This window comes from Fundulus heteroclitus, chromosome 1, assembly GCF_011125445.2.
Source record: "Fundulus heteroclitus isolate FHET01 chromosome 1, MU-UCD_Fhet_4.1, whole genome shotgun sequence".
NCBI classification, from domain to species: domain Eukaryota; kingdom Metazoa; phylum Chordata; class Actinopteri; order Cyprinodontiformes; family Fundulidae; genus Fundulus; species Fundulus heteroclitus.
Window position 1 is genome coordinate 16,974,160 of NC_046361.1, and position 24,457 is coordinate 16,998,616.

The window sequence follows — 24,457 nt, forward strand, 5'->3', positions numbered from 1 at the left end:
AGGCATCACTGTTGTAATTTTCACACAAGTGCAGTGCAAAGTCTGGTCCAATTCAAACTCAATAACATTTCTGTAATCTTGTCTGTTCATCAAGTTCACTCTCTTTAAGTGTATTGGTTAATGTTATCTCCTTCTGTGATTGAGTTTTCACCTCTTTTTCAGCTTTACCCGACACTTTATTGGTTATCTGGTTTGCAAAGATTATTGCCCTTTACATGGAGCACTTTGGTGCATTAGTTGTCAAAGCCTTACAAAGTTTTCCAATTTTCCTTCGAAATTAAAATTAGCTAGTTTTCACCAAAAAAAATCAAGATCAAACAGGAAACTGGAAATGTATCCTATTTTTATTTTGTAGTTATATTGGTCACATAAATGCATCTTGTACTGTTATCAATCATACGCCCCCTAAAAGCCCAGTGGTGTGCTACCCAACACTATAACAGGGGTGATCCATGAGTCAACAAGAGTGAAATCAGTGCAATGTGGTTATAATTGATTGAGATGTCTGGATGGAACTTGTGCAAAGCATCTATGTCATCTGCTAAGAAGTGCACTTTTCCTCTCCCTGAAGATCCACCACTACAGTTTTAACCAAATGGACATTTGCCTCATTAGCCTGCCGCTGAGCAAGCTGCGGTCCTTTCTGAGGTATCATACTTATGCTTGTTAACATTGATACAATTTTCTTGTCAATAAGTGGACAACTGAAACTTTAGGGCAGTGTAAACAAGGACTGCTCATTCAGCATATTCTTTCTCTAATAGGTCATTAACTCTTACAGGGCCTCCACCACTTTGTAGTTTACTGGACTGAAAAATTTAAAATTTAAATCTTAGATTTTTGTTGCCTTGTGTTTTATTTATTTCTGGTTTAACAAAAATATGTCACATACAGTGCCTTGCAAAGGTATTTGTTCTTGAACCTTTTCATATTTTATTATATAACCATAGTCTTTAGTTTATTTTTTGGGGAAAAAATAAACACCCAAAAGGTTTGGTATGCATATGTGTTCAGCCTCCTTTAATCTGATACCCCTAAAAAAAATAAAAAATCAAGTGCACCCAATGGTCTTCAGTAGGGGTCTAATGAATGAATATAGTTCATGTGTGTAATTTATTCTCACTTTAAATTCTGCTGTTCTGTGAAGACCTCGGATGGTTTTAGAGACAATTAGTGAACAAGCAGCATTATGAAGACTAGAGAACACATTGGACAGGTCAGAGACAAATTTATGGAGAAGTTTAAGGCATAGTGAGTTTATGATACAATATTACAAGTTTTCAACATTTCACAGAGAAAAGTCATCTGAAAAATGTCACAACTGCAAACCCACCAAAACCTGGTCTTCCACCTAAAATGCCTGTCTGTGTCTCCGCCACTTGTCACCCGAATTTCCCCATTTTGGAGCTATGATTTAATTTCTTATCCTAAAAGACAGACTTGGCATTTATTCAGGGAAGCAACATTAGCCCCTTTTCCATTGGAGGGACTTTCAACCATTACCTGGGAATTTTGAAAGCATTCTGTGTGTTTCAACACAGTTTCACCCGAGTAATTTACATTTTGTAGGTCCACACTCTCACGGATAAAAGGTCCTAATCTGGGACTTTCAGATTATCCTGGGATTGTTGCGGAGTGGGGTCGAAGGGGATCTTTCAAACAGAAAAACGATGAAAGAAGAGATTGACAAAAAAAAACAACTTTTACTGTTTTATGCTAGAATGCAGCTGTGTAAAACTCAACCAGATCAGATGATATGTAACATTTTATATTTGTTTTATTTCTGCGTTTCAGTTGTCACTGAGCAAATAGATTTGGCTGGGATTAAAGTTAAAATCCAAGATGGGACAGTTTTATTTAACTTTAATGTCTTACTGGAAAGCAGGAGATTAGATTTGGAAAGTAATAATTTGCTCATCTTGAACACATGCCTACGACAACGATATGACTCCTGGAGTTCCTTAAGGATTGAAGAAACAAAAAAACAAAAGAGCTCTGTGCATCAGGCTCTCACGGTTGCTAGGAGACACTGTGGTTGGAACAACTGTTGAAATCTTTGGTTCTTTTATTACTGCCACCTGCTGTACTGGAAGTGTAGTGCAAATTTCTTCACAACTTTTTCATGTCATTAGGCTGATTTAAAAACATTTTCTGAAAGGCCGCAGAAAATGCGTTTACAAACAGAAATCATACAAGTTACCTGGGATTCCCTTTATCCAAGTAAAAAAAAAATCCTGTTTTTAAATCTGGCGACTTTCAGTGAAAAGGGCGCTGAAGTGGCACATGGTAACTCTGGGGGAGTTGTAGAGATTCATAACTTGGGACAGTTAGTTGTAATCTCCCAAAAATCTAGTTATTAGAAAAAAAGCCATTGTTGGAATACAAGCCATAATAAGTCCACTTTACACTTTGCCATCATGTAGAGTAGATGGCAAACAAGTGGTGGGAGCTGCACTGGACAGATGAACCAAATTATTTTGTTTTTGGCCTGCATGCAAAATACACTGAAATATGGTGTTGGCAGCTTCATGCTATGGAGATGCTTTTCTTTAATAAGGTCATGGAAGCCAGACAAACCTGGGTAGACAGAGCTACAGGACAATTCTTAAAAAAATGTAAACAACTTTAACAAGCTGTAAAACCCCTTGAGTCTGGGCCAGAGACCTTGCTGCTGGACAATGAGCCTAAACATACAGCCAGAGCATCCGTTGGTTTTCACAGATGCTCCCAATTCAGAACTTGACTTGTTTTGCAAAGATTTTGCTTGTGTAAAGATATCTTATAGACATACACTGATATACTTATAGCTGTAATTGCAGCAAAAGGTGTTTCTGAGTATTGAATACAAATACTCTCGGCACTTTTCTGATTTTAATTTGTAAAACATTCTAAAAGCCATATATCCCTCTCCTTTTTCTGCTACACCACTCACTACATTGTACTGGCCTGTTACATTAATTCCCTGTGAAATACATTGAGGTTTGTGCTTTTAACATTAAACTGTGGAAATGCTCAGAGGATAGAAACACTTCTACTAGGTCCTGTTTATGACAGATGACATATTTGCCACTAGCAAGGTTCTTTTTCTTGTCTTGCCATCAGTTGAAAAGTCTCGATGTTTCATGTCTTATCATCAGGCCCAATGCAAAAGTTAGGGGTTCACCAAATGAAGCATATGGCTTCAAAATAAACGTTCTGGGTGGCTAATTTTAATAAAACCGCAGCCTATAGACATCCAGGAAATCCTCGTGTACATCAAGAACAATGTAGAGTCCCTGTGAAATAGTAGATTGGGTTCAAATAATTGGAGCAACATCTCAAGGGATGAATCTGCTACTGTTTAGTAACATCATCACATAAATAAAATTACTTTGTTCCTTTTAAGTCTTTTCCCGTAGTTCAGAAAAGGAAATCCACATTTTCAAAGAGGATTCCTGTACCGTGGTTTATTATTGCACTGCGTTTGTCACAGAACCTTAGGTTTTCAACCAGCTCCCCTGCCACTTCTGCCCCTCGAACAACTTTAAACTACAATTCTTTTGGATTGAAACAGGTTCATAGTATATGCAATGCATTACCCAAAATGAATTACCACTGGCAGGGCGCTCAATCACTTTGTATCTTTCAACACTAAGAGAAAAGAAGAGTAATCAAAACCTTTCAAGCTATTAGAGGGATGACTTTTACAATTGAATCATGGGGACCACAGCTGCGATAATAAGTCATCGAAACCTCCCCTCCAGTGTGTTTCTCCGTTCTATGTGTTCCCTACATATTTATCCATTTTAGGAGGCGCCACTTCATGGCGCCCACTACAAATTTATGTTTTAATACCATTTGAGGAAGATACCCCCCTCCTCCTGCCTCTGATTCTTGGAAATGCATACTGGGTGGAAAATTAAGGTGCATCTCGAAGGAAAACATAATAGAATCGATGAACGCGGTGCACTTAAAACTACTGATGTTCTGATGCTATTTAACGTTCTGGTGCATTAACGTTTCAAGTCATTACAACAGTCAGGCGAGGTGATTTGATCACGGCCGGTTTTTAACTGGAAGAATTACTGAAGTTTTCTGCCTCGGTTTCTCAAGTTATTAGATACAAATGATCACCTCTGCATTAAGTATAGATTTTCTTCCACTGCGCACTTAAGAATGGAAGTTTGTCTTTAAGAGGGTAATAGCAAATTAAGCTCCATACTCCATTTGTCCGGCACTCCTGATGGGCTAATTTTATAACTGCTGATTTGGTCATTCTCCACATTTAGCAGGAAAGTGGTCAGGTGGTCTTTTTCCTCACTGCTGGCTGCGAGGGGGAGGAGGGGTGTAAATTCAACTATCAGATGGAATCCATTTAAGTTTTTTTTTTTTTTTTCTTTTTAGCTGCGGTGGATTTATAATGAACCTTTTTCTTAAGGAAGGTCTAGACTCTTGTTTAGACTGTTAACAGCATCAGTTTCCTTTAGGGTTACTCACATTATGTGATTATGAGGAAATAAATCCAATTTATCTCTTTCCAGGTTGCAACTGCTGTAAAATTTCTGCAGAACCCGAAAGTACGCGAGAGCCCCCTGGGCACCAGAAAAGCCTTCTTGAAGAAAAAAGGTCAGAGACATTTCCTTTTATTTTTTGCTAAGTCAAGGTTTATCCATCTATCCAGCATTTGTGTTTCATTTGCAGACTTTTAGTTAAGGATTCAGTGTTTCTTTTCTTTCCCTCTGGTTAGACTGGTCCACAAACACCAGGGATTGTGGCCATAACTTTTTGCTCTGGCGTGGTGGGTGGGGTGGGGGGTATTTTGTTGGCTGGTCCTAAAAGGGGTCGATTTAGCTTCATAGAACAGGATTCGGGCTCTGTGAATAAATGACACACCAGTCAGGATGCTCCTTTGGGTTCAGGAAAATTAATATTGACAAACTCCCCCTGAGTTTTCAATGGAATTATCAATATTGCCTCCTAGCATTTTAACCCTTTTACTTAATTTAATGGTTATTGTAAATTTGAGCGACTGCACAATAAAGGTTTCTGACTAGGGGTGGCTGAAATATGCGCTGCCATCTAACTTTTTTTTTTTTTCTTTTGTAATTTATTCAGATATTTGGCATTGTAGAATACGGTTTGTGTGATGAAAAAGCAAAAAGTTTATTACGCTGAAGTCATTAAAGTCAGCTCAATATAAGGCAGCAGTTGAATTGTGGATCTGTGGTTGAGCAGTGATGATACAGATAAGGGAGTGTGTGTGCCTTTACGACAGATTAACTCTTTGTAATGAATGTTTTTATTGTAACTGGTCATGAGACAGTTCAGTACTTAAGGGACTGTGTCAGTACAGAGCTGAGGGACTCTGCCCTGCAGCATTAGAGTAGCCAAACAGTGAGGACTGAGCCTAAGAGCTCTGCGACTGGGGAAGGTAACCTGAAACCAAATCCATGTCCGCCTGCTGCTACTACACACCTCTCATATGACTGTAATGATTGTTAATATCTTTTTACATTTCTTCATCTTTTAGTCTCGTTATTGACAGACAGTTCGCAATCTGCTGTTGTTTTCCCAAAGCCCATTCACCAGCCGAATGATGTCATGCCGTGACTCATTTTCTTCTTATTTTCAGCACGGTTGTGATATTTGTGGAGCTCCACCATCCAAAAGGGTTTGCTTTTACTGCACTTTACATCCATGAAATATGTATGACCCTTTAATGCAGATTTATTTTGTAAATCTCTTTCCACTGTAGGTCTAAGCAAGAAGTCTTGATTTGCATGAAGACATTGATCATAGGGAGAGAGCATACTTATGAGAAATGAAGCACTAAGCACAAAGTATGTTTGAGTAGCTTTTTGCAGTCCTCATAGCACTGGACTTTTATTGCAGTTACTTAGCAGTGAACCTGGAAATATTTTAAGCGTTATTATACCTCTACTTGTTATCGTATTGGTTGCTGCTGTGGGCTTTTAGCTTTGACGTTAGAGCGGTTTCCTGTGAATCCTGGAAATGGTGTCAGGATTAGGAAAGTTTATGTCAAGCGTCAAATCCTGCAGTTACTGTATGCCGCTTTGTCTTCAGTTGCATCTGAGTGTAAAATCAAATGTAGCACATTTGTATGCTTGTCAATTTTTTCATGTTTATAAAATAACATATTCAGTTTTGTAAATCAGGGCGGGATACATTTGCAATGGTGGAACAGAGGCTCCTCTCTTAACTGCAGGCAAGTTTCAGGTTGAGGCTACAGCTTTCTGAGACAGTGCTAGTGTGAAGGAGCTCACCGCAGGACTTGCCACTCTCCCAAGACTGTAACTCCAGAATGATTGTTACTTTCACAGGAAGTCAGCAATAACAGAAGAAAGTTACTAGATTTTTCACTAGTCGCTTTTAAAAAAAAAAAAAAAAAGGTCACTGGATGGGTCTGAAAGTCGTTAAATATAGCGAGGAATTTGCCAAATTGGCAGCAGTGTGCAGGTGCTTTCTCAGATTTGAAGTATTCCCTCCACTGATCTTGCACTTTGCCTCACAAATATTGCAGCAAACTGAATCAGCAGCGCATTTTGAAAAGCAGAGCCATACTTTCGAGCGCTTCTTTCTTTACTGGATCAGCGGCTACTGATGTCATCACGCTCTTGTGCGTGCGATGCTGTGTTCATGTCCGGCATGGAAAATCGCCCACTTGTCCACTCCCTCAGAGTCAAAGTGATGTGTTTAGGCACCGATACATGGCACCGTTTAATTTTACGTGAATCTGTACCCGGTAGTATCGGCGGGATTCGGTCGGTGCCTATAAAAGTACTGAGTTCGGTACCCACCCCTACATAAGAGACATGCAGATAATCGGAGCCTCTCAGAATGGGAGGATCGAGGTGAAAATTGTGCTTAAAATCATGTCATGGTGTGCGTGTCTTTTGCCTTTATGATTAGCAAGTAGTGGTGGGCGATATGTTATCGTGTGCGATATACCGTCAACGAAAATTTGGTAATAATTTGTCATCTCGCGATAAAAACAATAAATTCCCGTCGCCTATACTGTGTGCGACGCACCTTCACTCCAACTCACGTCAGTGTTGCCAACTGAGCAGACTGTCGTTATATTTAGCGCTTTTTCAGAGCCGTCTTTTTCAAAAAAGCAACCAGCGACAAACCTAGTGACTTTTTTTGTGTGTTATTAGCGACTAGTGACTTCACGTGAACACAGCAGTCAATCTGTAGTTACTATCTTGAGGGAGCTGCCGTGAGTGAGCACTGTCTGTCTCACACGTGTCACACAGACACACTGCAGCTGCCTCGTCCTGGAAGCCCCGCGGCACGCTTGCAGTCAGAGCAAAGAGAGGCCCACTCCACAACTGTGATTTTGCCTTGGATTACAAAATGGAATATAAATGTAGTTTTTAATCTAGTCTTTTTTTTTTTGTCCTCTAAAGCTGTTGCACTAAAATAATTCCCTAAATTGTATTCACACACATCTTAAATTCCTGAGATAGAGGTTAAAAGCAAAAAAAAAAAAAAACTTTTGTGAAACTCTTCTCAGCCTTCCTGTTATCCGTTATAAGTCTCACTCTCTCTCGCGCTCTCACAGCTTGAATGAACAACCAATCCTATGTCAGGGCCGACCAAGCTGAAAATCGTCTGATTCCATTCACCAGTCAATTTCTAGTTGCATCTCCAGACAAAAGCAGCTGTTCTGCAACAATTTCACCAATATTTTCAGGTGTATCATGTATACATTTGCAAGATCAATAATTAGATAAGAATAATCAGAAAGCTGCTGAGTTGCTAAAGGAGGGTTAGGTAGTCTTGAAAACAGCCGATGAATACTGCAGCTTCTTTTCGCTCCAGCGTAACCTTTCCCATTTTAAAAGTGTGCGCAAAACACATAAAATACAAAATGCATCTTTGTCCTCCCTTACAAGTAAAATACATCAGAAGAAGGCTGCCTTTAATTGAAGAGTGCTCATCCTGCAGACTGTCTACTGATGACGGTCTTCCATACAATCCATATTGGGTGGGAAATGAAGGTCCATCTCTGTACGTTAGTTTAGACTTTAGGTAGTTTAAAAAAATCTCACAAAAACATCTGCTGGTATATATAAAATGGTTTTCTATAAATTTTATAAGGTTCTTGCATTCATTTCATTATCTAAGAGTTGAGCTATGTTATCATTGGTAAACTAGTAGCAATACAGGACAATGCATGCTGGATCGTCAATATAAGGACATCAATATCACGGCGGTTTCCGATATCGGATAGAATCAGGTCTACATCTATTTCAAAGTGATTAAAATTGACTTCTCTGCATACATAGAACTATACATAGATGTCTAAAACATGTTTGTTTTTGATAACTACTGACTCCTTGCTTCTTATCTTTAACTTGAGCTACAGTGGGCCTTTGCAGGCATCAACAGGCTAATACTCTCCCCGCGTCTTCACCCAGCATGTGTTGTCTTCTCAACCTTTTGACACAGAAACTCAATCATTTTCCTCATTCCACAGTCACCACAGAAAATGTGTCACTCTTAATTTCTAATACAGTTTAATGCCATATTTATGTAAATACTTCTTGGTTTTACTCCATATTAACAGCCAGAAATGTCAAAGCACACATAAAATGAAACAATACCATCTCCCTGTAGAGTGGAATTTAAATTGGATTCCTCTTGCTGCCAGCGCTTACGCCGGACAGCTGATGAAGGGGAAAATAGGGCCCACTTTGATTGCATGTTGCAGAATCTTTACACAATAATCTCAGTCGTGCATAATATTTCCCAACGTATCTGGTGTCCTGATCTGCATGGAAGGAGGCCTCTCTGGTTACAGCTATCTTTTTTTAAGTGATCATAATAGTGTGGTTTATTTCAATATTCATTGAAAAATATAATTTTCTGTTTTCCTTTCTCCTGTCAATTTCAGAGTATAAATTGGCCATTATGCAGTCCAATATTTCTAGCTGCCCTTCTTAAGTCCTTGAGGTTGAATAAACTGGCTGAAATATTGAAAGTTTGTCACTTTGATGTAGTGAAAATCAAGATGCTTTTTGTTCTGTAACAGAAGAGCGCAAATGAATTGCATTTTCCACTGTCGTACAACAATCTTGAAGCAATTTTGCTGCTCACTATGCTCTGTTAAATTTTGCCCTGTTTGAGTGAAATATAATGCGCAACAGCCTAACCTAGGAAATTGTGCCGTCTGTGTCTTCTACAATTAACAGTTGTAACCACTAAAAGAGCATCAAGCCCCATTTTGGCACCACCATTTAGCCCACACAGTTAGCAGTTCCACATATAATTACCACAAAAATCCAATTCTCAGGACAAAGTCAAGAGCATTTTCCAGCTTTCAACGTGTCACTTTGACCGTGGCCCCTAAACTGACATCACTCAGCAGCTTCTTGATTACTGGGCTGAATGTAGTCAGAGCAGAGGTGCTCGAACTTTTTACAAGTACCACAGCATTAAACATCAAATTTACTAAGTACCAGTGTGCTCAGAGCTTGCGGATCATTGTGGGAAAAATATCAACAACATTATTTTGGAAAAGATTCAAATCGGGAATAATTACTCACTATGAGTCTATTGCATTCAAAGCCATAAATTGGACATTTTCCCTGATAACTTACAGGTTATAGCTACAACTTTTTCTTTAAAACAAATTTTCAAAAATAATACATCCTCAGAATGTCTAGAGTAGTGCAGTACTAGTATTAAAGGTGGTAAAGTATTTATTTTACCAAAAACAAATATATAGTGTATAAATAATTTTGAGGGGTCCAGCATATATAAATATTCTGGTTATGATGAACGTCGACCCGAAAGGATGTTTCTGAAGTTAAATATTTGCTTATGCTAATCAAAGGACCTGGCAACCCGCTTGTAAACGCTACAATTGAAGAATGGAACGGGAGCGGGCCAGCGCAAGTTCACCACCTAAAGGGAGGGAGGAGTTAAACTTGTAGCTATCTCCTTTAAAAAGTAATAATGAGGGATATTATTTGAAAAATCGAAAAAAATAAAATCAGCAATATGGTGGGCTCTTAAAACTCTCTGGAAAATAAAATAGTAAATGAAAAATAAATTGCAAAATGCATTAGAACAATGAATTAAATTAAAAATAATGAATTCTAAATAGAATAATGCAATTAATCAGTCAGAACTTATTAAAATAAGATACATTTTCTTTATTTTGACCGAACATCCTCAAATCTTAATGCTGTCATTAAATGGTCCTATACATTTATTTAAAGTTTGGCAAAATATATTCAATAAATTCTTGTTATGTTCCGTATTAGTTCCATCAGAGTGAACATTTTGGTAGTTGTACAGATTTGTTGTGGAACCAAGAATTGCATGTCAAGTTTTTTTAATCAGGGTCGTAACTTTGCAGTTTAAATAGTGTATTGCCTGACTTTTACCATTCATGAAATGGTACCGGTCCGCCGCGGGATGCTTTGTTTCAACCAATTGGAAAGCAGTGGGTCCTCCCATCCTTCTTCTGCCATCTTAAATTTGCAAACAGATTATTCTGTATGACTGTAACTGTAATATCATTTTTACTTTTTTTATACTTTCCGGCTTGTTACTGTGCTGAATATATGATACTAATAGATTTCACCCTGAGAAGAATGCCTGCAGTCCAGGGTCAGGGGGAGCTCAGGTGGACTTTTTGTCTATTACCGTACCTGGTATGAAGGTAAGGGTAAGGTTCATCATCCCAGATATTAATAGGATGTTGTTTGTAAGTGGGGTTATGTGACTCACCTCTCGGACAAAAATGACAATGACCAAGGCCTGTGTGGAAGGTAAAGGGATTGATGTGGTTATAAATTACTCCACGGCGCCACCTAGCCGAGGCCTTGCCCACTTTGTCATCAGTACAAGGCAGTAAAGCAGGGAAATGAGAGCAGAGTCGTCTTTTTAATACATAAATGAATACTCTATGAGAGTGGTCATTATTTAGGGCATGCCATTTTCAAGCGGTTCTGCAGAACTAAACGACATGTATAATCTCCCTCGTCACGGCAACGTGAGAAGCAGGTTAAAGTTTTCCTTAATAACCCATTGACCTCCATCTATTTATGACCCTTGTTGCCATACATTTTTTTGAATATGATATTCAAAATGTAAGTAATTCTCACTCAAGGGCAAATTCATGCTCCAAGACTTTGAGGGCAGCAACAAAGGCACTCACCTTTTACTACACAAAATATTTTAGTAAGCAACTTTTATAATTGGCTGTCCGAGCTGGGTCCTGACCCATAAAGTCTAGAAGTGCCAAAATCGGAGAAATAGATTTAATGCTGGAGCCTTGCCGCCTCTTTGCCCTTAAAAGATGCCCAGGGAATATGAGCCTCTGAAAATAGAGCTGTAAATAACCTGACGAGCAATGGGTTTTCCTTTAAATAAATACCGATCAGGTTTATGTTGAAAGACAATAGAAAACGTTGCCCAGATATGCAGTTTACAGTATTTATAGCTGTAATATCGAGGTGCCAGCACCGTAATTTCATGCCCCAATGAGAATGGCAAGGTCAAAGCAAATGCTTTGGCAGAGCATCTGCTAATACGGTGACTCATAAACAGGCACTACGTGTATCAGGTGCAGCAAATAATACAGTATAATGAAATACAGAATAGCTTTCCATTATTGTTCTTTTTTTTATGGTGTCGTCATTAGGTATAATTTATGTCTTAAAAATTCATCTCCCCACAGGTCGATCTGAAATGGGGGTCCAGGGGTCATTCCACAGGTTTTGGAACCCATAATAAATCCCCAATCCCTTTTTTGTCTTTTCCTTTTATATGTAAAACTCACTTTCACCTCGTTCCTTTTCTTCTGGATCTAAGGCTTCTTTTATTTGTTGTGGTCTTCCTCTCAGCAAATAGGCAGATCAGAGCTTACAACCAATTTAGCGAGCTGTAGTTTAACTTGAAAACAGGAATTTCCATGTTTTAGATTTCATACTTCATAAAAAATCTACATGAACATCAAAGATGGCAACAGCTATTAAAATGTACATATATTAATCTCGGTAGCAGCCCACATGCAGTTAAAAAAGATCTTGGATTTCAAGGAGAAACTGATTTTCTTTTCTGTTGTTTCTTCCCTTTATTTGGGTAAACTGAGATCGCTGCAGGTCTAACTCAATAGTCTGTCACCATGCAGTCTGCTGTGGTCAGATGAATCAGGAGTCCAGGGACACATTATTGCTTATTTGACTGTGCAGTCTCACCACACAAACTCAGCACATGGCTCGCACCACTTCCTGGCACTTTAGAGCTGCCGTAAACTGCAGGCTTGCCAAGATTTTCATTCAGTTATCCAACAGTTTTCATTGACAGTCCTGTGTGAATTTAAATGGGTGACAAGAGAGAGGATTTTCTTTTTCTTTTTTTCTTTTTTTTTGGCGTAAGCTGCTTGGCATATTTATAAAGCATGTTGATTTTTTTCCCCCATTTTTGTTTGTTGATACACAGAGTAGCTGAAATTGTCATTCTGATTAAAATTTAACCTGCTATTCAGACAGACCTGACACTCAGGACGATTAGGATTCATTAATAGATATTTTTGTTGGAAAAATTGATTTGTAAATCATGAGTAATTTATTCCTTATTATTAAACTTAAAAATTAAAGATTGTACTTTGAGATTTGAAAATCACACATACATCAAGAAATGCAATGGGGACTAACTTGATTGCAAAGTGTATATAATTTTTTTCAAAGACGATTCTTTTTATAACTGATACAGAAATGTACCGATCCCAAGTCGATTCCTCCTTACGGACGCACTCTCCGTCGTTCACCATCAACATACGGAACACGTCCAATTTTCTGCTCCGTTCCGGTCTGTCAGACTCCAGCCAGGTCAAGCTCCACAATTGCAATCGTATCAAACAGTAAAAAGAATGCTAACAACATCCGGTTTTTCAAAGTAAAATAGGGTAAAGAGAGATCAGTAACTACAAATTAAAGCATCTTTTTAAATATTCCCAATAAAGTTGACGGTTTTATATAAATATTGGATGCAAACTACTGGTTTTTCAATCAACAAAGAAAGCAGATTTGTCCTTTAAAAAAAAAAAAATATATATATATATATATATATATATATATATATATATATATATATATATATGCTTTGTATATAAATAAAAAAAACATATAGTTTTAGTTTTTTTCATAAAGTTTTTGGTGGCCAATGTGCACACCCATACTTGAAAAATTTGCCTAGTCGATGTATAATCAGCAACAGAGAACTTTTTGGACACTGGTAAAAGGATGAATGAAAACCTTAAATCCCCTTTTTTTTATCACGTGAACTCGTACCTCTCCCGCATGCTCTCCTCGAGCGCCAATGAAGAGTAACCGCGGATGTAGTAGGCGTTGCTTTTCACGGACTCACAGAGGTCATTTGAACGGAGCGGACACGTACAGGAGCGGAGGATGTGGAATCTGGGGGTTACTATCAATGCCATGTGTTTGTTTGAGAACATCAATCAACCCATCAAAATGTACTTATAAAGTACCCTTCACACTAAAAGCAGCTCTAAGTGTTTAAAAACAATAAACCCGCTATCATTCCCCACCCCTCCCAAACATAAAAGAATAGAAATGTGCATGTAGAATGTGAGGACATAGCACAGAAGAGCCAAGTCAGGAGATGTGGTTAACAAGATGCTTCTTAAGCCTGCTCTAAAAAACATCAACATTCACCATGGTCCAGGTGAATGTCCCGGAAGCTACAGTGTCCGTTTGTCTTGACAACACGTTTTGTTTCTAAAGATAAATTTAACTTCATGAAGCTATACTGTTCATCAAACTAATGTCTGAAGATGTTTTAAAGGCAAAGCAGTTAGGTAAAGTGCTAGGCTAAAACTTGACCAGTTGCTCTATGTTTTGATATGACTCTTTGATAATTCTTAGCTCTGCATATTTCAATGTGATTCCAGTTAATTGTGTGCAGGAAATTTGCTTCACAAACTTAGTTGCTTGCTTTGGATGTCTTTGTGATTTCTTTAGCAACTCAACTTACTGGCTGACAATACTGGTTTGTCTGACATAAAACAACAAGACTGTACACTGGTCGAGTTTAGTCAGAAACTCTAATTACATTGTTGCTCGGTGCAGTAACTTTTAATGAAAACTCGATCAATTCTAAAACATCTCATCTGACCCTTTGGCATTTGGTTACTGCTTCTAAAGACGAAGAAAGATCTGTGAATTCTCTAAATCAGGACTAGTTTAAGAAATGTCTCTCTCTTAAATTGAGCATTAGACAAAAGCTTTTTTTTAAATGTTGAGACACTTTTTAAACAACATCAAAAAGGATTCAAGATATAAACTGCTGATTTTATATTGTTCTTATAAGGCAAATATGAATCAGTATCTAAGAAACCGATCTATTTTTGCTCTTTGTCTCTGGCTTTCCTTCTAATTGTTTTGTTATAAATGGGTTAAAGTTGTTTTTAATATAGTTTTATCATAACTTGTGTAATTATTTCCCTTTGTTTAGACCAAGATACTCATTAAATGATGAGACCCTCAGCATATGGTAGCTGAAATAAAATCCTTTCTTGCCACAAAAGGAAATGTTCATATTAGATTTTTTTCTCCTCCTCCCCTCTGATTCTCCATCTGGGAGCCCTTTGCAATTTAATCATCACTAAAATCATTAAAAATATCTGAAGATTAAATTATATTGGCATTTGCAAAATTATGTAATACATTTACATTACAATGAAGAAATTAAAATAATGCATTTTCACTGTCTGGGGTGTATGAAATCTCCACCTGGGAAATATAACTGAAGAAGTGGACAGACTTTTATTTTCTTTGCCTTTGGTGGCAGTTAATAGGCTAGCAGAAGTTCAGATTTCATTGTATGAACCTTTCTGCACTTCTTTTGATGGATGTCCCTGAAAGTCTCAGTGGTATTTCTGAATTAAAAAATGAAAATACATTTTTAAGAAGCGGGCTGGTCAAGTTGAATGAGATTTGAAACACTCTCTGAATTGTACTTAAAAGATTTGTTGGAAGATTGGGAAGTATATAAAGTTAGGTTATTATAGCAAAGGAGCCATTTGGTTTTTCACCTTAATGTGCGGACATTGAGCATGGTTTCAGTGTTGTAACAGGTTGTGTGTTCATTTCAGGACTCACTGATGAAGAGGTAGAGTTGGCCATCCAGCGCTCTGGCAGCACAGAGGAAGTCCTGCCTTTGAGCCCTGTGGGGCTCCCACATCCACCTTATGCAACTCAACTATCTCCTCCACCACCCAGTGAGTACCCCTTATAGGTCATTTTCTTCCCTTTGCCACCTGAGCATAACAAGGATTTTGAAAAAAATCTTGAGTCATCTGTCATTTTTTAAATATATATTTAGCTTCCAAGCAGTTCAACCTGTAATGTTTTAAATTGCTTCTGGTCATCATCTCCTCAGATTTTGTCTTCCTCACAAGCTCCCTGAAATGAAATCACAACTTCTTGCATCAAAAATGATTGCGAAGAAGACATTTTCTGAAGGTGGTCTTTTCCATAATTTTAGCTTGTTGTGGACATTCCTGTCCAGACACAAATTTGACCGACATTCAATTTTTATTTTAGAACAGGCAAGGGGATTTCCAAAGAGATATATATCTGTGAAGCATCATTGGTTGACAACGTTTTTTTGTAAATGGAAGGCAACGTAGACACAACAAAAAGACAAAGCATGCAGAACCAGAGAAGAAAGAAGCTGAGAGGTCGATGAGTAATGCTAGAAAGGATCTACCGTGGTCATCAGGGCTAGGTAGTATTTGATGTCCTCCATATTAGGAGTGTTGTACTTAAGCATGAGAGCGATCTCACCATACAACCTAAAAGGATGCAACATACTCTGCGAGAAGCGAGAAATTTGTTCTCGCTCCCATCAAGTGACGTCATTGTGTTCTCGTAGCCATGCTCTGGGAGTTCTTACTGCTTGTTCTCGACATATCTGGGCAGAACTATTTTCGCGCAGGGTGTCCAACCACTGTTATTTGATTGGTCAGGGTTTGGATGGCTGTGTGACTTGTGGTTTCTCATGGCACCTGCTGCTTACAGTTTAATTTGATTCAGTGATTGGCCAAAACCAACCTTTGGTAAGCAAGTACTAGGTGTCACTTCGCCTAATCAGCTCGGAGAGTTCTGCTGAATGTCCCTCCTTTGCCCAAATAGATTCAATAGGAGGAGACCCAGACTCATGATATGCAAATATGCATGTAGAGTGCTACACATTATCAATCTGGCTGGCCAGGTTAGCAGTGCAGGGGAAAAGGAGAGTAAGATGTTATTAGTTGCTGCTATGCTTGCACAATTGCCAAGTGAGAGTTGAAATTCTTATTTTATTTATACTTCAAGCAGCTATAACTTTAAAGGGACAGTTTTCTGTTGAAATGGAGGACCATCCATACTCTTATGTGAGAGGGAAGAGAAACCAAAAAAAGAAAAAGTAATAACCGGGGGGGAAAACAAGAGTCTATATTGGCATAGCTATTATTACCAGGTGGAGTGGACACTCAAAATGTCTATCAATTAAGGTGTGTGCATTCAGGTAGCAAAACACAATGAATTTGATGTTACTTCTTTACTCACCAGCTCACTGATGAGGGCAGTGAATCAGCCAGTAAAGGAATTATAGAGAATTCACAGAAACCTTAGCAAAATATGACTCTGTCTTGGCCTCACAATTCCAGTCATCAGCTGTGTTTTCTGATAGGTCTCATTCCACCCAAAATTATCTGATTTCTGCTATTGCTGCTATTGTTTCTAATGAGATCAAAAGTGAAATTCAAAGTGACCCATTTTTTTGGATGGCAGGTGGATGAAACTACAGATTTATCATGCCATGCACAGATGTCTGTCATTGTTCGTTATGCGGATAGTGCAGGCAAAGTACAGGAACATTTCATTGGATTTTTTGATGGGTCAGAAGGATGAAACGCTCAGTCTGCGTTTGAAGTTTTAAGCCACAATATGCTGATTTCAGAGAAAAACCTAGTGTCCCAAACCTATCATGGGGTTGCGGTCATGGCTTCTTCACTCAAGTGCCTGCAGGCCAATGTTAAAGAAATAGCCCCCAGTGCTACATTTGTGCATTGTTATGTACATAGGCTGAACCTAGTGTTGTCTAAGGGTGCTAATTGCTTGCCTCAGTCACTGGGTTTGTCGCTTTTTTTTCTTCAAAGTCTACAAAGAGAATTTCATTGCTTGAGTTTGTAGGGTGTTCAAAACTTCCCAAAAATGCTCCTACTAGATGTAATTTTACGTCTCGCATTGTGAGCACCGTGGCAAATAATTATGATACCCTGCTACAGGTTTTTGAAAAGTTTGCATCTGGAAAAAAAAAACATGGATGATGAGACAGTAGATTGTGCCAAAGGGTGCATAATGAAGATGGAGAAATTTGAGTTTGTTTTCCTTTTGTACACATACAACCAAATCTTCAGTGAAACTGAGGTTGTTTTTGACATTGTCCAGCAGTGGATGTGGGGATTTGCAAAACTAAAATTGAATCTCTCCTGGCCTCTGTCAAGGAGAAAAGGTCAGAATGGGCTTTTCAAGTTATTCAAAAGCAGCAAATCTCACAGACCCTCGAGATGAGCCCATGGGAAAGCGCCACCATTCACAAATGCATGACCCTCAGGATCACTACAGAAATCTGTACATGGCTGTCGCTGACAATCTGACAGAACAGATTTCAAGGCGTTTTTCAAACTGCAGTTTCTGGAACTGGTCAATCCAGGGAAGTTTGATGAAATGCAACAAGTTTTTCCAGACCAGGCATTCCATAGTGTCCTGAAAATATATGGTCATCTGACCATATATTTTCTATACATTCTATATTCAAATTGTGACTTGCAAGGGAATAGAGGAAAACTGTGTGACTTTTTTTTTTGTTGGTATTTTTAAAGAAAGCCAGTACAGTGCTAAGTACTGTAGTATTTTTTTTATTACTTTTGCTCTCCATCTACACTAAAAGTATCACTCTGCTAATGCGTTATTTTCAAATGTGTTATTGTAAAAAAATAATTATGTGAATTATCCCGATTTCAAAGAGTAGAGGAGAATAATTTAGGTTTACCCACACTTCAGTTTTAATACCATACGTATTTTCACTTTTGTACTTCATATTGATATCTAATCAGTCCTAAATATTAATATATCCTATGACTGTTCATGTGGACAATAAATAAATATCTCAAATGTATCGACAATTGGTGCTGAATCAAGATTTGATACGATTATAGAAATACGTATGTTATGTTTGCATTTACCACTGTAAGTGAACTGCACCTGGGTTCACTCCTAAGTGAACCCATGGTTTCTGGCAGACTACAATTCACTTATGTGCATCAGAGTTTGGGTTACTTTTCACTCCCAGCCAGATCAGGTGGACTATCCATGGAAACTAATCTGTTTAAATTACACAAAACAGCTGTGTCATCCTGGCTTATTAAAATTCAGTTGTAACAAATAATAAGGGCTTAAACTGTTGCATAGTCCTATTTAGGACATAGATATTTGAGTGTACTTTCTCCTCTCAATAAAAAACAACTTTTGGTCTTTCCAGTCTCAAAACTTGTTAGCTTTGTCTTCTGTACATTTGCTGGTCAAGATCTTCCATTCATTGTGTATTAAAAAAAAAAAAAAAGTTCACGGGTTTGCCTTAATTTTAGGTTCAGACAAAGGGAACATAACAACCCACATATGAAGCTAATGACGTCTGACGCCGTCCCATTTCTGGTGGGGTTCCCCTCTAGCAAGACCCCACACCACAACCTGTATCTTTATTACCTCAGGAGGTTGTGAATCCTCTGTCCACTGATTTGCCAATGCAGAATGAAGTCCGCCTAATGCTTAACCCATATGACAATGATTCCAGATGTATTCCACCCTCATTTATTACCACACTGTCCTTGACTCCCCGGCATCTCATGTTTTGTAATGAAAGTGATGTTGATGGGATGGCCATGTAGTTAGGGAGACTCGCAGCTCTCCGTCCATAGTAGGGGGTTTTATATCAAAACGGCTATGAGGGAGCTGCATAATGAGGTGAGAGCTGGTCGTCTTGTATGGGGGGGTCATGCTGAAAAGAGGGGGCTACCTGCCTCTGATGTCCTTCTTATGGGGACGGTGCACAGGGACCCGCATCCATCTCTGTCGCAGTAATGGATACTCTGATCTCTATTTCCACACGGTAGAAGGACAGGAAGGCCTCCACTGAACCCAATAAATTTGAGAGGAGATTGGAAAAACGGGGGATGGAGTCCACAGTTCCACAGCTTAAGTGACCAAATAAAAAGAGGAAGATGGCAGTGTGGAAGGGGGAAAGAAAAAGGGGAAAGACAAAGGAAGAATGAAAAGCCCTACAGTAGAGGGTGTAAGAGCAATGGGTGAGGCCTGGTGATGCATTCAGGCATCATCAGGGTCAACCACCCACCCCAAGGACTTTAAGGCCTTTCATATACCTGGCATTCTGGGATAGCTGACAGTCCATCCCAGATTTAATGTTGATGACGACCCAAATTTATATGGTTATCATATGGATGTTGGAGAATGATTCAAAATTTTTCGATGGGAAAGGTTATAGGTTGACCGAGCGCTCCTGCTGCATCGGTAGTGAAACATGCCCTTGAGGTAGGAAAATAAAACGACATTCACCCTGGAAATATACCATACATTTCAGTCTGAGTGGGTCTCCCGTTTTATTTGCATGTAAAATCACAAGTGCTAAGGCAAAAGATCAATGTAGTTTACCCACTTCAAGCCAGTAAACATGCACCACATAAGCCATTAGGTGAAATCAGGCTCGTAATAGAATATCAATGGTGTGCTTTGAGGAGGGTTAGCCTTAAATAATTTGTATTCATTTTAGCCTCGCTAGAGTAAATAAAAGAAAAAAAAAAGAAGCTCACATGCTTCCTCCAGACATGTTGTTTAGTGACATTTTCAGTTGAATGCCTCTCTTAAGTGGGGAATTTCCACCTTGACAGGCAGTTGGCCTACCCAGATGACAGCTTGCACAATGACACACTTTCACATCATCTGTCACTCAGCAAGACAGTCGGCTTCAAAATGCATAGAAACACACTCGCTTTAATGTTTCTGTGCATCTAGGTGCTTTCTGTGCAATTACTGTTTATAGTGAAAAAAACAACAGTTTTAATAGTTCATATTAATCACTACAGTTTGTCTTTGCCAAATATTCCATCTGATCTGCAAGTCTTGATTTCTAGTATGTGGTGACAAGTTATCTTCCAGTCATTCTACAGGCCTTAGCAGAAGTATTCATTCACCACTTTTTCCACATTTGATCACATTTTAATCAAAAACTTTAAAATGTTCGATTAGGATTTTATGTGATTGACCAACAAGAGTCACCAAATAAATGTAAATCAGAAAGAAAAGGATATATGATTTATACAAGATAAGATAACATAGTCTTTATTGATCTAACATTGGAGAAATTCACTTGTCACATTGACTCAATAGTCACTCAATAGTTAATATACAAATACAATCTAATGGGTGTCTTCCAAGTCAGAATTTGTAGAACCACTTTTTGCTGCAACTTCAGTTACGAGTCTTTTGCAGTATGTCTCTTTATCAGCTTCACACACCTAGTTATTGAAAGTTTTGCCCACCTTTACAAAATAGCTCAAGTTCAATCAGATTGGACAGAGAGCATTTGTGAATATCAACCTTTATGTCTTCCTACAGACTTTCACTGGATTTCAGTCTTTACTTTGATTGGACAATTCCAGCACGTGGATGTGCTTTGATCCCATCCATGCCACAATGGTTTTGGTTGTGTATTTAGGGTTGGAAGGCAAAGCTCAGTCCCAGTCCTGTGTTTTAGCTAGTTTTTTGTCTCACACATCATTTTGCATGTAGGCCAAAAACTTACATTTTGGTCTCATCTGACCAGAGCCCCTTCAAGAATCAAGAAGTCTCCATGTGTTACTATAGTTAAATTTCTAATGAGACACACACCAGCACAGGGTGCACACAGATTACATATAACATGCAGACACAACAAGACTTAATATTTCCACACTTTTTTCTCTATAAAATCAGTTGATTGCACTGACCAACACCGTTCATGAAAAGCTTAAAACCCAACATAGCGCCTTTTTCTCGTCTTTCTCCCTGATCTGTCTGATGTGTTCCTTAAGCTTCATGATGCTTTTTGTTCAATAATGTTCTCTAGCAAACCTCTGAGATGGCCTTTGTTTTTTACATTTTCAGATATTTGGAATAAATTTAGAAAAGTGTGCATCCTATATGTAGACAAGTTTGTTGCTGTAATGTGACAAAATGAAAAACTGAATTTCTTAACATGTAAAAATGTTGTTTCCTGATTGTTGCTCATGAAATAAGAAGTTGTTAGCGTTGCTTCGTATTAGACAATGTCTTTGGCATACTATAGCTTTTTTTTTTTTTTTTTTTTTTTTGTAAAGATCAACATTTAAACCTTTTTTTCCCCCTGCCCTTTCCCAGCAGGCTACAGATGGAGAGACTATGGCGCGCTCACCATCATTATGGTTGGCATCGCATTTGGCTTTCATCAGCTTTACAAGGCAAGTCCCACCACAGCATGATGATCGTTTCCTCCCTGAATTTCCTATCACAGCAAATGCTCCATATACATATACAGACTCCACACTGTATTTGTCTCCTCTCCTTTATGTTGCATTGAAAGATTTTCACATCAGTCTGTGACAAACAGTAGCGCTCGAACTGCAGGCGCCACTGCAGCATGTATCATCGTTTTGATCTTGGTTTTGAAGTAACCATCCTTTACGTCAAAGCATGATCTCATTCGAACACACGCACACACACACACACATATATATATATATATATATATATATATATATATATATATATATATATATATATATATATATATATATATATATATATATATATATAATAATTTTCCTTTGAAAAGTAAATTTGCCAGCATAGCATAGAATTTATGTTTCGGACATATTAGAGACTGGAATAAACCCCCCTGGTTTTTATTTGAACATGAGCTCATGAGGTTCCTTGTCCACAGTGACACTAATCCCACAGTGCTTGTTGGTTGTGCTCTAAATGACATATGGAAACCATTACTCTAGTTTTAAAATGAGGCAAGAGCTCTCGCAGTAGTTTTTGACCCAGATGCCAGACCCCTCCTCTTTGTGCATATTGGAGAGAGAAGGAGAGGACGGCAGATGCACGCACAGAAAAGTTTTATTTAGACACTTTTTGATAGAATTTATTCTCGCTGCAGAGCATTTCACAAGGCTACATGAGCACATTCCTGGTTTTCTCTCTCATCAGACAAAAAAAAGCCCAAAAACACACAGTACCAGCCCACAGGTTCCTACATGGAGAAATGTTTCCCTTGTCTGGTAGGTGGGAATCCCTGGTGGGATGGCACAGGTTGCTGTCATGTCACTAGTGGAGCGCCAGTCGCACCATATGCCCAAGATTCTGCCCAAGCTTTATTTAGCTTATGGGCCGCTTGTAAACACCACACTCACAGCAACCCACTCATTAATTACCACAGGCTGACACCTATTTAATCCCTTTTCTCTAAAAAGTGTTTATTACTTACACCGGTGTGGCATCTTGCCTCTGGAGCTGGAGAGAAAACCCAGCAGAGAGTCTGAAACTCATTCCTCCTCCACTGAGTGCGTGCAGTGCTTTGCAAAAGTGTTCATACTTTTCGAACGTTTTCACATTTTGTGGCGTCACAATCACAAACTTCAGTGTATTTTTTGGGGGGATTTTAACTAACAGAGCAACACAAAGTAGTGCATAATTGTCAAGCTGAAAGTAAATAATACATGGGTTTACACAAGTCTTCACAACCTAAAATCTGAAAATGTAATCACATTTGCATTAGCTTCCTTAACCCTCATAAATAAAATCCAGTGCAACCGGGCTAGAAGAGCTTTGTAACTCTGGAGAAGCTGCAGAGATTCACAGCTCAGGTTGGTAGAGCAGTTGCCAAGACGGGTATTGCTCATGCTCTCAACAGGTCTAGCCTTTAACGACAATGGGATAGAAGACGGTTATCGTTGAGAGAAAGCCCTGAGAAGTACTTTTTGCAGTTTGCCACAATCCCTGTAGGCCTAAAGGCAAAACACCACATGTGGTAAATAAAAAAACTAATAGTGTGCATTTCCCTAAAGGTACCATTTCCATGGTAGCCGTGGCAATGGCAGCATAATGCTGTAGAGAGACTTTTCTTCAGCAGGGGCAGGGAAGCTGGGAAGACTTGATAGATGATGATCTTACTGATCTACAGGACTAAATGAAAACGCACTCAACATTTTTCAGATTTTCATGAGTATATTTTCAATATATACTTTACATAATATGTTTTGCTCTACTTTGTTATGGTCTATTATTTGATTTCCTAATACAGCACATTTGTGGTTGTACCATGTCAAATGTGCCAAACATCAAGGGATATGAATACTTTTGTTAACACCGTAGAGTATGTACCTCACGATGGTTAACAAATGCTCTGTTGTGCCTATTAAAAATTAATACTGTTTTATTTTTGTGATACTTGTTCCCCATTTTAAGTGTTCATCAATGTGTATTTTCTGACTTTACTCTCGCTTTATTTAGGCGTACAATAAAAGATGCTCATTTGTAACCATTTGTAACCATTTTCTTATTTATTCATTTGCTCAACAAATTACTTAAATGACGAATCATCTACTAAGGTTTCTGATTGATTCTCTAACTTACTAATGGCTGGAACAATAAATGAATGTTACCACCTTCATTAACAACTATTAACAGCGGCTCTGGCTCTTTGCTGGTGAAGTACGCACAAAGTTACATTGCAGTTTTGACAGCCAGTCTCGTATCCAATCAGCAAAGCCTTCTTTGACCTAGCATATGGAGGTGGCCTTGTCTTTTTCCTCATCTCCCTTCTGCTTTCCACCAGAGAGAAGTGTAATCTTGTGCCATGCTTTTAATTGCAGAAATACATCCTTCCCCTCATTATGGGGAGCCGAGAGGACAAGAAGCATCTGCAGAGGATGGAAAGCAACATTGCAGCAATGAGTGGCACGCTGACACAGACAGGTGAAGATTAATATCTTCATCACTTTCTCCCTCCTTAACATTTTCCCTCATTTATCTGTCGCCAAAATCGGGGGGCCCCGCACGTTTTTAACAAATGACGCCGCTGTCATTTCGCTTTAATTTGAAATTGCTTGTTTACTGTCAGGCTCGGGCTCAATTAATTACGTTTCGCTGAAAAGCTCTTAACCTGAGAATATTAATGAGGAGTTGGGAAATGACAACTTTTCTCAACCCCCACCCACTCATTCTCCCTCTCCCTCCCCCCCCCCTTCATTCGCCCTACACCCCCCCCCCCCACCCCTTCATGCACCAGCTTCACCCCCCCATCCGAACCCCTCGTTGCCATCATTGTCTGC

At 38.7% G+C, this 24,457-nt stretch overlaps 1 protein-coding gene across 2 annotated transcripts in view; it reads left to right on the forward strand.

Annotated features, from left to right (window-relative positions):
* pex14 (peroxisomal biogenesis factor 14) overlaps positions 1–24,457 on the forward strand; it is a 76,960-nt gene that overhangs the window by 24,609 nt on the left and 27,894 nt on the right. Inside the window, exons 3-6 of one of the 2 annotated variants that reach the window (XM_012873476.3) lie at positions 4,521–4,605; positions 15,137–15,262; positions 21,504–21,583; positions 23,999–24,101. In XM_012873476.3, the coding sequence (XP_012728930.1) occupies positions 4,521–4,605; positions 15,137–15,262; positions 21,504–21,583; positions 23,999–24,101 (394 nt within the window). The remainder of the gene's footprint in view (positions 1–4,520; positions 4,606–15,136; positions 15,263–21,503; positions 21,584–23,998; positions 24,102–24,457) is intronic. The other variant, XM_021321986.2, reaches the window with a different exon arrangement.